The 15,106-nt window shown below is 44.4% G+C and overlaps 1 protein-coding gene across 1 annotated transcript in view; it reads left to right on the top strand.

The window, feature by feature from the left end:
- FAAP20 (FA core complex associated protein 20) overlaps window positions 1-12,550 on the top strand; it is a 99,699-nt gene extending 87,149 nt beyond the window's left edge. Inside the window, exon 5 of the mRNA XM_078642461.1 lies at window positions 11,408-12,550. Within this exon, the coding sequence (XP_078498587.1) occupies window positions 11,408-11,480 (73 nt within the window). The 3' untranslated portion in view covers window positions 11,481-12,550. The remainder of the gene's footprint in view (window positions 1-11,407) is intronic.
- Window positions 12,551-15,106: the final 2,556 nt, after the last annotated feature.

The following is a 15,106-nucleotide window of genomic DNA, read 5'->3' as shown; positions in this document are numbered from 1 at the left end:
AGAGCAAAACCCAGCCTCACCATCCTCTAAGTATCTGAAAAACAGCCTGGCGAACCTCAGCTTGCAACAGCTCTGGAATACCCCTACCAACCCTACAACGGTCAAAAAATTGGTAAAGAAAACAATGAAACATCTTTCATGGACTGAAGACAAGGCGTCTCTTGCCAAAAGGTCACATGGATGGATGACCCTAAACTCCTACTCTGCACAAGCACAACAGAGTTATCTTGACTTGGGATACTCAAAAACTACAAAGTTGAAGTTTTTAAAGTATAGATTGGGCCTGTTACCTTGTATCTGCCATTTTCCACACTGGTTTAAGGATAAGGCGGGATCCCTCTGTCGCTTATGTGGCATGGCGCCTGAGGATATGCCGCATCTGTTGTGTTCCTGCGACAAATTGCTGGAGGAACGGAAAAGTTTGTTAAAACTTAAATTTAACCAGCGAGGAATACGCTCACGAAGACAAGCAGTTCTTGCCTGCTTTGCACCCAACGACCCACAGTTGAACTGTAGTTTGGTGAAGTTTATGAAGGTGGTGGAAAAGATGTCGAAACTTGACCCTTCATTAGCTCTCAGATAACATTAAAATACAAGTTGAATCTCATTTAATAATGATCGTCTAAAAAATTGTAAATTTTATGATTTTAAATGGAAACATTTAAACAGAATATATACCATTTTATTAATGGAGATACAATTTTATGCTTGCAGTGAGAAATGTTTTTGCGTGTAGACATCATTTTAATGGTTGTATTGCAATGGTTTTAAATAACTATGCAAATAAAATTTACTTAGTTACTTACTTTCCCTGCTTGTCCGCCACCAGTACCCTCCATAGTCTTTCACTTCCCCATCCCTCGAACCTCAGGGCACGTGGACCAAAGTGGGTGTAGACGCCTGCCCCTTTCCCCGCCTATGTCTGACAGAATGTTAAAGCAGAACAGTGAAGATGCAAGTTTCCAGCTCAACAAATAGCCTACGCAGTCAATGGGCTGTAGCTGAGTAATGTGGAGTTCGAGGAAGACAAGGGGATTAGCTCGCCAAGCAGCACAGAGCAGGGGGTGCCTAGATAACTTCCCCGGCAGCTAGGGCCGCTTATGTGACAAGAAAGGAAAGCTGCTACTCAGAGATGGCTAATTTTGGCAGAAGCAAAAGCAGGGCCCAAAAACTAGTGAAGAACGAAGACGAACAGCCAGCGTCAAAGGTCCATAACAATCATAGGACGGATCAGCAGACGGTGCCAATTTAGTTGTAATCGGGAAAGTACAAGTCCAGACCTTGCCCAAAGCCAACAGTTAAATCAAGGGGAGAGAAAAGGGTACAGTACCTCAGAATCAGATGTCAGCCTGCAATGGGCTGTGAGAAACCGGGTGGAAGAGGGGTGGCTCAGCCCTGCCTCTTCCTGGCAAGGACGGGCCCGCCCTTGGCCCACACTGCAGGAGCCCTGGTTCGGTTTTAAAGCGCCTCCGGGTGCGGGAATTACGTTGCGACACCGGCCTGTGGGTGCTGTGGTCCTTCTCCTCACCCCCTCTGGCAAGCAGCAGCAACAACGGGCGTCCAGCGCTGTGGGAGCCCTGGTTTATTTTTAAAGCACCTCAGCACGCGGGAATTATGTCGCCGCACTGGCTGCAAGGGAAGGCGGGTGCTGTGGTCCTTCTCCTCATCCCCTCTGGCAAGCAGCAGCAACGGGCAGCAGCAACAGCGGGCGTCTTTTTTGGTTTGCACCTCAGTAGTAATGCATCTTTGAACCAGACCCTGGAGATGTGTGTGACTTCTTCCTGGGTTCCTAATACCCATCCTTATTCGTTGTTGGTTGGTGGTCCAGCAACCTTGCAGGCATTACATACTCTCCCTACTTTGTAAAAGGTCTTTTTGGAATCTATAGCATTAGCATACATTCTTCAAAAAGAGAAACCAAGGAAACGAAATCTGACAAGACTCAATTTATTATTTATTTAAATTGTAGAATTTTAGACCATTTTGACAGAAGACAAAATACAAAACATACAACATATAACAGCTGTTGATACAGTGACAATCATAAACAGCGGGCCCGAATCACAAAGAGCCTCTGCACTCGTGGTGAAGGCCCTGCAGTCGTCGGGGGCACACTCGTGGTGAGGCCTCCGCCTTGAGAAGCTGCAGTGCGCAGGTCCTGCCACAACTGCTGGGCCTGCATCACGAGTGCGTGGCCTCCGTCACAACTGCGTGGTCTCTGTCGCAAGTGCACGGCTTCCATCACGAGTGCGGGGCCTTCGCGAGTGCTGGGCCCCCACCACAAGTGCGGGGTCCACACCACAACTGCTGGGCCTCCGTCACAAGTACGGGGTCCCCACCACAAGTGCGGGGTCTACACCACAACTGCTGGGCCTCCGTCACAAGTGCGGAGGCCCTTGGTGAATGGGGCCCAGCATGTGTAAGATCAAGCTTGTCTTGGCTGGATCTGTCATGTTAACAGAGGTCGTCGCAGTAGTAACCATTATTGTACAATAAACACACTCACTAAGAACAGCTGATAAATGAACTAGAGGCAGTCGAAGGAGAGAGACCTAATAAAACATAATGACAGAAGAATAATGGCATGTTGGGCCAGCAAGAGAAATATTTGCAAAGTAGAATGTTTATGATGTATGGTGTGATAGATTGATCTTGCTTTTTATTTTAAGGGTAGCTTTCAGAGAGATAATCTTTGCCTACATAGCTCTGTGGAACACTTCTCAATGTGGAGACTTCCCAAGAATAACAAATCCTCCACCTCTGTGAGTAAGTGCATTAATATGAATTCTGACCCACCTACATTTCAACGGTTTGAGATGCAAAGGAACATTGTGCTTTTCGTAAAGGTGCGGATATATTTCCAAGCAGGCCTATGGAAGGTGACAAAACAAACAGACAAGGAAGCAAGGTCACCAAATACTATTTAAATGTTATGTTCGAGGCATATGAGCTGCGGATCTCACACTGAGCATTAGATCGCCACCTGGTTTTGGGCTCGAATGATTGCATGTTGTTGTCGTCTTGGAAGAAGTCTTTGTAGTCACGAGATAAATGACTCCTCCCTTGGACGATAGTGCGCATGGTCACCGACTCCATTCTTAGATTTTTATTTTTCCGCCTCTGGGTTTGGATGTAACTTTTCCGCTCCCGTTAGAAATCTAATTTCCAAGTAGTTAGACGCGTAAAAACGTACCTAAACTTTGCCAAACAACTTTCGATATCAGTAACCAGCTCGATTCCGGTCGTCCACATGGGCCGTTGGGCCTATACACTCCATGAGGCCTACAGCTCATGGAAAGGACGCCGTTCAAGAAAGGCCCCCAGTGTGGAGCAAAATTCCCGCACAGTGACCATCACAAGGTCTGTAACCTGTGCTTATCACCGGAGCACGACAAGTCCAGCTGTCCAGCCTGCGCATCCTTTCGATCCAAGAAGACCATTCAGGATCGGAGGCACGTCGACACATCATGCAGACATCAGCTCCGGAACAGGTGGACATCTTCGACGAGGGTCCAGATGTCCCAGAGGAAGATTTAGAAGATCTCGAAATCATCGTATCTGAGGCATACGACTCTGATGACTCCATACTTTCGGGTCAACGCTTGAGTACTACTGCCGCTACCCCAACCCCAATACCGAAATCGAAGGCAACGGTCAACACTCCGCCTCCGGGGCCTAGCCGTGACCGAAAAACTACTTCAGAAGCCCCGCCTTCGAGCCCGGCTCCGAAGAAAATCCAAAGGCCTTCCGGTAGCTCGGGACCGAGCAAACCGCACGTGCCGATACCACCAGCTCCCTCAGCACCGAAACTGAAAGCAGTCCCGGTACCAAAACCGTCGACTCAGAAAGAGAAAACTGCTCCAAAAATAATAAAACCTGCTTCCCACGCTTACAAGACGACGAAACCAGCTTCGGCTCCAAAGACAAAACCTTCGGAGCCAAGACTCACGCCAAAGGACTCTGCCACAACTCCTAAGGCTAAAGATAGAGAAAAGCAACAACCACGCTCGGAACTGAAAAAATTGGCACTAAAAGCGGTTCCTGAAGAAGAGGAGCTTTTTCACCCTGATCCTGGACAGAAAAAGATCTATATTGATCCAAAGACAGGACATGTTTCTACTGTGCCAGACAGAAAGAGGAAGTTAGATACTGCACCTCCACCTCCAGTGCCTGTGAAGAAAAATGACTCTGCCACATCACCTATGCACCCTTCTTCTCTTATACCTCCCTCTATTCCACCTCCTCTTCCTTCACCTATTTCACCTCAAAATATTCCTCCTCATTTTTCACCACCACATACACCTCCTCATAATGAGGATGATGATATTATGGGGGGAGGTGATGACCCAATTGACCCTTTTAACTACCCAATTGATCCACCTGTACCAGATATCCCTGACCCACACCCATACCCATCCAAACCATCTCCCCCAGAAGATAATATTGGGTTTGGACACTTACTCAATAGAGCTGCCATCTATCATGGTGTCACAATGCACTCAGATGAGGCAGAAGAAAATGTTTTACTAGATACTTTTGAACAATCCCAAAAGTCAGTTCAAATACTACCTATGATTAAAGGGGTCATTAAGCATGCACCAGAAGTGTTTAAAGCTCCTGTATGTGCTAGGATCATAAACCCCAGAATAGAAAAGAAATATAGGCCTGCTCCTGGTGATCCTGCCTACATTAAGGGACAGCTACCCTTAGATTCCCTAGTCGTTTCCAACGCTAGAAAACGAGCAAACTCCCAAACTTCAGGTGAAGCGCCACCTCCTGATAAAGAATCAAAAATGATAGACGCTTCCGGCAAAAGAATAGCTGCCCAAGCAAGCAATACATAGCGCATAGCTAACACACAAGCCCTCCTCGCAAGATATGACAGGGCTCATTATGATCAGTTAGAAACACTTTTACAGCATCTACCTGATCAATATAAAGCACAAGCAAATGACCTTATGCAAGAGGGTAAGCTAATTTCCAATGCATCAATCAAGTGTGCACTTGATGCAGCAGACACTGCATCTAGAGCAATAAAGACTAGTGTCCTCCTTAGACGCCATGCATGGCTACGCATCACAGGCTTTAAGCAAGAGGTGCAAACTACCATCTTAAATCAGCCATTTAACCAACAGCAGCTCTTTCGGCCAGCTGTAGACACAGCACTTGAAAAGATGAAAAAGGACACTGACACTGCCAAATCTATGGGAGCTTTGCAGTCCCCACAAACACGAGGCTCCTTTCGTCGCTCCTTCTATAGGGGAGGCTCCAAACAAGCTGGCGCAGACAATTCAGCTTCCTTTAAAACAAATACACAAACATCCTCCAATAGAGGATATTTTAGAGGAGGCTACAGAGGCAACAAGGGAAGAGGTCGAGGTAATAACAACAATCAAACCTCTCCCACCACAAAACAGTAACTTCCTTCCGCTCCCCCAACAGCATTCCACTCCTGTCGGGGGGAGACTAACACAGTTCCTACCTCTCTGGAATTCCATCACAACAGACAAGTGGGTAAGACAAATTATCAAGTATGGTTACTGCCTAAAACTTACAGCTACCCCTCCATATATATCACCCAGACAGCGTCCAATGTCCACAGAACATCTTACGCTGGTCAAACAAGAGCGTTAAAGATAGAGGGGTCCCAGACTGGGAAAGCACATAGAATCATACAAAGTTAAAAAAAATCAATGTACAAGGATTCAATCTTAACAGTATGGTTGTTTTTATTCACAACATACCGAAAAACCTTTCATTTGGTTTAAACGTTACAAATCTAGACAGTCAATTGATTATTGTAACACAGTTGTGCCCACGCGCGCAAAAGGAGAGGGAAGTAGGGAAGTGCTGGTGTGTTGTGTGAAGGAATTCGGTGAATAGTGCAGGGAAACTTCATTAATCAAAAGTCACATAGAATTGCATTTCATTCTATTCAACAATTACATATTTCACGCGGTACCCCTTTCAGGGGCCACACTAAGCTGCTTTAACAAGTCAGAGCAAGTTTGAGGAAAACCAGTCTTCTATAATGGCTGAATTAATCCTGCTTATGGACAGAAGCTGGTGTCGTGGTAGGTATGGTCTACGTTGCTGGGGGTCGCGTAACTAGTTAGCATGGAGGAGTCTCAAACAAGAGGTTCTCTCATTGCTTCAAAAAGACGCAATAGAGATTGTTCCATTACAACATCAAGGGACAGGGGTTTACTCGATATATTTCCTGATACCCAAGAAGGACGGGACACTAAGACCAATTCTCGACCTCAGGCCCCTCAATCTGTATATACACTCAGATCATTTTCATATGATCACTTTACAACGAGTGCTCCCATTGTTGCAACGAGGCGATTTCCTTACTACACTAGATCTCAAGGACGCCTACTTCCACATTCCCATACATCCTTCTCACAGGAAGTATCTAAGGTTTGTACTAGAAGGACAACACTATCAGTTCTAAGCTCTTCCATTCGGGGTCACAACTGCACCAAGAGTGTTTACAAAGTGCCTAACTGTAGTAGCAGCACATCTCAGAAGACAACACATCCATGTCTCCCCATCTCTAGACGACTGGCTCATAAAAGCCAAGTCATTCATTCAGTGTGTCCAACACACATTTCAGACAATTCAAACTTTGCACAACTTGGGGTTTACAATCAACTACACCAAGTCGCATCTCCAGCCCTCTCATGTACATAAATATCTGGGGGCTACAATAAACACTTCTACAGCTCTAGCTTATCCCAGTCCAGCCAGGATACAGAGCATTCAAGCCTTAGTCACAAGGTTTCAAGACCAACACTCTCTCCCCGCCAGTGTTCGTGCAACTAATAGGCATGATGGTGTCTTGCATTTGTATTGTACCATATGCAAGACTGCAAATGCGTCCATTACAAGAATGTCTAGCACATTAGTGGAACCAGGCTCAAGGACAGCTTACAGACCTGGTGTTGGTGGACATCCGCACACATCGCTCTCTGCAGTGGTGGAACACCAAAAACTTGTCCAGAGGGTGGCCGTTCCTCGAACCTGTTCCACAGATAGTACTTACAACAGAGGCATCTCTGACAGGATGGGGAGCCCATCTCCCACACCATACAACTCAGGGAAGATGGACCACTCAACAGAAAGTGCTCCACATCAATCACCTGGAGCAACTAGCAATATTCCTAGCACTGAAGTCCTTCCAAGTACATGTACAGAACAAAGCTGTCTTGATCCGGACAGACAACATGACACCCATGTACTACATACAAAAACAAGGAGGCACACACTCTCTGCAACTGTCCCAGCTTGCACAGAACATTTGGAGATGGGCCATTCCACAAAAAATATATCTACTAGCAGAACCCCTTCCAGGAGTTCACAATCAGATTGCAGATCTGATAAGTCGACAGACACAATAGATTCACGAATGGGAACTACATCCGCAAGTTCTTCTACCATTCTTTCACAAGTGGGGTCATCCAGACATAGATCTGTTCACCACACAATAAAATGCAAAATGCCCAACCTTTGCCGCCAGGTTTCCACACCCGCTGTCCAAAGGCAATGCGATATGGATGAAATGGTCAGGCAGATTTGTGTACGCTTTTCCGCCACTCCCACTAATACCACTAGTAGTGCGCAAGCTACGACAACAGTCTCTCAAACTGATCTTAGTAGCTCCCACATGGGCACGCCAACCGTGGTTCACAATGCTGCTAGAACTATCTCTAGTTCCACGCCAAAGACTGTGTCTGACCAAATCCATGCTAACGCAGAACCATGGAGACATCAGACATCCAGATCCAAGTCAACTGAATCTGGCGATCTGACTCCTGAAGTCTTAGAGTTTGGTTACCTTAACCTACCACCAGACTGCATGAATATCATTAAGGAAGCCAGGAGACCTACTACTAGAGATTGCTATGCTGCAAAATGGAAAAGATTTGCCATTTACTGCACCAATAATCAAATAGATCCCCTGCATGCTTCCATCCAGAATATCATCTGCTATCTTCTACACTTACAAAGATGTAACCTAGCATTTTCATCTATACGTCTACATCTTACAGACATTGCTGCGTACTTACAAAATAGACAACATCTGTCATTATTTAGAGTGCCTGCAATTAAAGCATTTATGGAAGGATTAAAACTAATCATTCCTCCTAGGTTACCACCCTCTCCAGTGTGGAACCCAAACATTGTTCTTACCAGGCTCATGGGACCCCCTTTCGAACCTTTACACAAATGTGAACTGCAATTCCTCACATGGAAAACAGCTTGCCTTGTTGCTATTACCTCACTTAGGAGAGTGAGTGAGATTCAAGCTTTCACTATACAAGAACCATTTTTACAATTACACCATAACAAAGTGGTCCTCATAACAAAAGCCAAAATTCCTTCCTAAAGTCATTACTCCATTTCATCTAAACCAATCAGTAGAGTTGCCAGTGTTTTTCGAAAACCCAGACTCTGTAGCAGAAAGAACTCTACACACCCTAGACGTGAAAAGAGCCCTTCTCTATTACATTGACAGGACCAAATCCTTTCGCAAAACAAAAAAATTGTTTGTAGCTTTCTCCCCACCACATAAGGGCAACCCCATCTCTAAAGCTGGAATTGCAAGGTGGATTGTAAAATGCATACAAATATGCTATCAAAAAGCAAAACGTACATTAACAATTCCTCCTAGAGCACACTCCACACGCAAACTAGGAGCCTCTATGGCTTTCTTAGGGGACAATCCCCTAGAAGACATATGCAAGGCAGCAACATGTTCTACAACACATACCTTCACTAATCACTACTGTATTGATGTGCAAGCCAAGCAGCAAGCTGCTGAAGGACAAGCTGTCCTCAAAACTCTTTTTCAAACTACTGCAACTGATACAGGTGACCACCCCTTGGGGAGACACTGCTGTATAATCGATGCTCAGTGTGAGATCTGCAGCTCATATGCCTCGCACGTAAAATGCTACTTACCAGTATGCATCTGTTCTTGGCATGTAGAGCTGCAGATTCTCACATGCCCACCCGCTTCCCCGGGACCTCTATCTGTTCAAGTTCTATCCTACTTAGATATGCACGCATGGACATCCTTTTTTCTTTCTACTAACTCCATCATTTCCCATAATGGCGAAAAACAATCTAAGGATGGAGTCGATGCCCATGCGCACTATCGTCCAAGGGAGGAGTCATCTATCTCGTGACTACAAAGACTTCTTCCAAGACGACAACAACATGCAATCATCTGAGCCCAACACCAGGTGACGATCTAATGATCAGTGTGAGAATCTGCAGCTCTACATGCCAAGAACAGATGCAAACTGGTAAGTAGAATTTTCCATATTTTGCACCTGCACACCTGAACCCTTTGTTTTTTTTATAGTAGACTGTCCCACATAAACTACCCGTTCATCAGTCACTGATATACCATATATCTTGGGGTGGGCGGAATTTGCGTAATAGCGTTACGCAAATCCCCGCAAAAGGTAAAAAATCTCCACGAACACGCAGAAATTCCGCAAACGCGCGGAATGCTTGTTCGCGATGCTTTTTTCCTGTTCGCAATCGCCGTTTGCGTGCTCGGGGGGAAATATCTCGCAAACACGCATTTTGAGAATGCGAACAAGCAAAATATTTTGCGCAGTCGTGGAACGCAGAATTTGGGGCAATTTTGCGTTCTCCACGGAACGCGACATTACCCAAATTTCGCAAATTCCGTGAGCGGAACGGAATTTACAGCCCTGGCCTACATATATCCCTATATTTTACCCAGTTGGTGGTCTGACCACATTCTTTTCAACCATTCTCCCTCGATAATACTTTGACGGCTGCATCAGCAAGTAGCGACGAAAGCACCGCTTGACCATTTAGACGTTCTCACCACCGAAGATCGATACGGTGCCTTCAGCGCCACATTACTGCGATATAGACCAGATATTAACCACTGGAAACCGACCTAGTAGTGACACGGTTGGCACAGATATTACTATTTTATATGGTTTATTCTCAGAAGGGACACGCTGATTTTTCCGCGTCATGTGTGTTGCTGTCGCACTGTTCATTTAGGAGCTTTTTGGCCCACAATCCATATTGAGTCCTCATTGCAGGATCTTGGTGCCCTCACTTCATCACGGTCCTAATGAAGAGCCCTGTTTAAGGTGCTAACCAACCTACGTCGCAACTTTGGGGTCGAAACGTCGACATTTCTATTTCCTAACGCTAGCCCTCGAAACAACAGAGACAATGCTAATTGTGTTTCGTGTATGTGGTCTAGCTATCGAAAACTTTCATGGATAATTCATATACCCGTGGCTTGATATTGAAAGCCTGATTTTTTCTGAATTTGATTCCACTTTTTTCCATGCTTTTCCCACGATCACCTATCCTCACTAAATTCACTTACCCCTCCTTCTTTCCCTGTCCTGCTGGACACCTTTTGTATATATGAAATTTTCTCTTTGTGACATATATGTATAATATTCAATTGTGTGGCAGTGTGATTAAACAACATCTGCTTCATATTATCCTTGTTGCAGATATTGCTATTCGGATGCGTATGTGTTTTATAGTTATAATGTCCAGTTAGTCTTGAATTACTGGGGCCACTATAGATTGTACTTTCAACCATGCTCGACATGCGCAGTAGGACTGGCTCTTTACTTTAATTGTGAAACACTTTGGTGATTTGAGCATGATGGTTTGTTTTTGTACAGTGTTATATTCTTTTTATATGTGGTATAGTATAGGTGAGGTGTAATATTGCAACCTTTCACAACCCAGTATTCACTTAATGTTTTGTACTCCATTGCCTTCTCTGTTCTAAGCACCACTAAGAGTGTACCCAGTTTGACTGTCCGTGTGCTTCCTGCTTTTGACAAAATAGTCTTCCAATGGGAGGTGGCACTTACTACCTTTCACCAATCTGTGTGTGCCCCATGCATGGAGCTTGGTAGTGTGTTGTTGTGGGCATGTTGGTGTAACTTGATTACAGTAAGCACTGATAAAGCCTGCTATCAATCTTTTGGCTTTGTCAGTGCTTGTTTTGTCATTCGCTGTTTTGTAAATATTTAATGTTGGGAACGCTGCCAGGTTATCTAGCTATATGTCTGTCTTTCTATGCACTCCTTGTAAAAGAGCAGAATAACTTAAGTTATTGCCAGTACTTAGAAATTGTAACTGACTTTCTAAACATCAGCTGTTTTCTGCTCTGCTGCATTAGCTTGATTTCAGTGTTTCCTTCATGAGACATGGTTGGTTAGGGACTGATGGACATACAAACGTCATTCAATCTCTGGGTAGCATATTTGTAATAAACAACATGTTGGGGTGCTCTGATGGGTGAGAGGAAATTTGGTAGGTTTCATCATTGTTGCAAGCCACTTGAATGCCAGTAACATGATCATGTCTTCCATTGCAGATTCTCTCCTTTGGATATCGACAGCCATCTTGCCATGTGCTTATCTGAAAGTACTGAAGATATTATGTGGTGAATTGACTGGGCAGAAGATGCAGGAAGTAAAAAAACGAAAATAACAACAAATGCTTGCAGCTGTTCTTTTGACTTCTTTAAATACCAAAGGGAATGAAAGTCATTTTCAATCTTAATGAATTGTCCTCTCCAGTGGACTACTAAATGGGTTCTGTGAACCAGCCAAGAAACTACATTTAAGTGCCGCCCTCTGTGCTTTAAGTGGACTGATTAAATATACAGATTGGCTCTCCAAATGGTGTTTGACCAGTACACTTGGTTTCTGTTCCTGGCTCCCTTTTTGTGAACTAATGTGATGGAGTTAAGGGAGTCGACGCACTTGCAGGCCCTACCTGAGGCTAGGACTTTGATGCCTTGGAGGGCTTGGCCTGTGTGATGGTCTAGCAGGGGGCAAGACTGCACAGACCAAACGAGCTGTCATAGCATATGTCTACACCCTGACGCATATATGCAGATCATCCAGGTTTTAGTTTCCCTTTTCTAACAATGAAGGACATTATCCTTCTTACAGAACGCAAATCTGTGCAGGAGACTGAGGGCAGCTGCCACAGAGAGAAACAGGAAAAAGACTGTGAGGTGAGCTGGGGAAAATGGCAGAGAAGAAAAGAGGCTAGAGCAAAATAGAAAGAAGGAAAAGGTTGCGTAAGGCGGCAAAAAAGAGTGAAAAAAGAAACAGAAGAAAAGAGTCTAGAGATGGAGTAGAAAGATGAGGTAGTGGAGACCAAGAGAGAACGTCTATAGTGGGTCATGAAGAAGGTCAAGATGATGATAGACAGTATTGGAGGAAAAAATGGAAAGAGGGAGGAAACCCCGGAGCAGCAATCGATAACAGAAACTAGCCATTCCAAGCAATCAGTCACACATTTCATATTATTGACATGCTTATCAGCGAGTTGAAGTGAATAAAGCTATTTTTTAGCTTTCCCGAAAATATCGACACAAAATAAGCCCCCTTGTGTTTAAGCACTACCTATTCCCTTTGTTTAATATCTAGTGCAGTGTTTCACAAACTGAGTCGCGAGCCGATTTTTGGTGGGTTGTGAAAGTTCAAATAATAAAGATGTATGTATCTATCTTGTCTCTGTTGCGCTTCAAAGACAGAGGTCAAATTTCAGACTATGTCTTCTGACGAATTGCTGCTTAATATTTTTTTAACACTGGGATTGGTGTTTCCAAACTCCTCTCACTTTGCAGTCAAAGAAAGAAAGAAAGGTAAAGTGAATTGTGTGATAATCTTGCTAGGGTACAGAGAATGAAAGAAAAGGCTGTGGGATGTCATTTTTTGTAACGCCCAACAAAATGTAAATACCTGTAAATGAATTAGACACATTCAGCAGTTAGGAAAGCAAAACAAAGCACACTTTTGTAATTCTGAAGTGTGATGGAAGAAAAGATTTTCATAGGATCAAAACAAATCAAGACACTTTCCTTGGTGATGAACGAATGATAAACATTAACTGAAAACCGATTCCCACCCATCATTTGTGTGCAATATAGTTTTATCTCTGAAAGTGTATGTCTGTGCAAATGTAGTGGGCACTTCAAAGGAAAATTTGATGTCTATAAAATGACAGTGCACTCCCACACGATGCTTTAGTTACATTAAAAAAATTGACAGCCTCATATCCCTTAAAGCTAAGTGGGTCGTGAAAGTTTGTTGTTCTAAAAAGTGGTTATAAAATGTTTGGCAAGTACTGAGGTAGTGTAATTGTTGGTTCTTTCGCCTATTGTTTTTTTGGAATTGCAAGTGGCGCTCTTTGAATTCTTTAACAATTTATACATTGCGGATGGAGCTTCAGTGTGGCTATTGATTAGTTTGTCCACTAAGGTTAGCAATGTAGCCCTACCTTTTCTAGCTCCAGGTTGCGTACCACAGCGTCTCCCTCATAGCTAGCGGAATCTTTTTACCTCTAGTATTGCATATTCCTCTTTTAACCGTGGATAGTGGTTGATTTGATCTTTTTGGAAGAGATCAACAGTGTGTCACATCTGTTTACTCTACAATATTTAATATCCCTATAGTGAAGTATGTGTTCTTTAGTAGAGGTGTAAAAGGTGCTGGATAGGAGGTTAAACCCTCAATCATCCCCAAAACATTCCTGGTGGCCCCGATTACAGGTGAGATGTAGAACCAGATGGTCTCTTGGTGCCTTAGGCAGTGGCGTCACTAGGGGGGTGCGGACCGTACCGGGTGACACCATCACATGGGGTGACACCGTGACAGTCAGTGAGCATCCTTTCATCTCCAAACTACATGCAAGAGCATTGAATTACATTGTATGCAGCAGCATTTTCACTTTCACTATTTACTGCGAAAATATCGCTTCCGCTCAGGTTTTCTGTTCCTCGCTCTCTAGGGTTGCCATTCGAGATGACAGGTCAGAGCGTGGGGCTTTCCGAAGGCATGTTAACTTTTCACCTTCGGACACTAGTGACTCACCTGCCTGCCTGAATCCATACTTAAACACTGCACTACCGCAGAGACCTCCTACAGTCCAAATAATCTTCCACACACACACACCTGAACAACCCTCTCCAAAAGTCCCTCATAACCCATTCCACTGTGTACTTCCCGTTCTGTTGCCCCACTAGTCATATTTTCTGGGACAATTTCATTATTTCGTCATAATAGTGACTGTGATTTGCCCCATAATTACGTCAACGTTTCATTGAATCGTGAGCAGTAAATATACTTCCCACCTCCTTACATTGCCAGGCTTTTAGGCGAATTCTTTTTTCCTTGCCTCAAACTCTTCTTTGCAACCGAAGCAGTGCAGCCGTTTCCCAGCAGCTCAGATACCGTGACTCACGAACTCAGTTACCAGAAAGCACCTCCTTGGGCAAATGGGAAGAGGAGCTACAATTAAGCATGACATATTTGAGTGCGCTGATGCAGAGCTCAAGTACAAAAAGCGTTAGTGTTACCCGCAATGCATGGCACTTGGCAGAGCTGAATGTAGCAGATGAAGTGCTCTCCATATGATGCCAAGATGCCTCGTGTAGTGGTTACGTAATTGGTATTCAGAATGTGTATATGTCATGTAATGTAGAATGTATTCCTTTGATTGTATGGGGTCTTCTGATGTCTGTGGTTCGATGGGCTTCTTCAGTTGCTTGTTGGACTCCGGGCTGAAGAGGCACTCCTCCTGTGGTTGGAACGGATATTAAATATACTTTAATCTACACGTTGTGGTCTTCCTGGATTATTACGACCTATTGTCTTCTACACCTCGAGTGGGCAAATCCGTGCCGCATGAGGCGCACCAAATGTTTGCCTCACATACGGATCCTCTGTTGATTCTGCTTTGTTGGTACCCTCCAGTAGACGTAAGAGAGATGCTCTAGGTAGAGGCCCGAGAAGACTCAGCCACAGTGTACCACCTCACCCCAAGGCACCAAGAACACTGTTCTGAGTCCTCAACTTTTACCATGCAAATCATTAATTTCAAGAGTGTTAGCCCCATTAGTGAAATGGGTGCAAAACAGGGCTACAACAATTAGAATGCATTAAGCTGTCACACAAAAGTCCAGGGCTAGAAACAGTGTCCCTAATGACCCGGAAGGAGGTGGTCACCATACGCAACCAGATTCCTTAATTTAATGGGAGGATTCACAAGTCGCAGTACT

This window comes from Lissotriton helveticus, chromosome 5_1, assembly GCF_964261635.1.
Source record: "Lissotriton helveticus chromosome 5_1, aLisHel1.1, whole genome shotgun sequence".
NCBI classification, from domain to species: domain Eukaryota; kingdom Metazoa; phylum Chordata; class Amphibia; order Caudata; family Salamandridae; genus Lissotriton; species Lissotriton helveticus.
The sequence above is the reverse complement of the archived record's forward strand: the minus strand, read 5'-3'. Positions and strand labels throughout refer to the sequence as shown.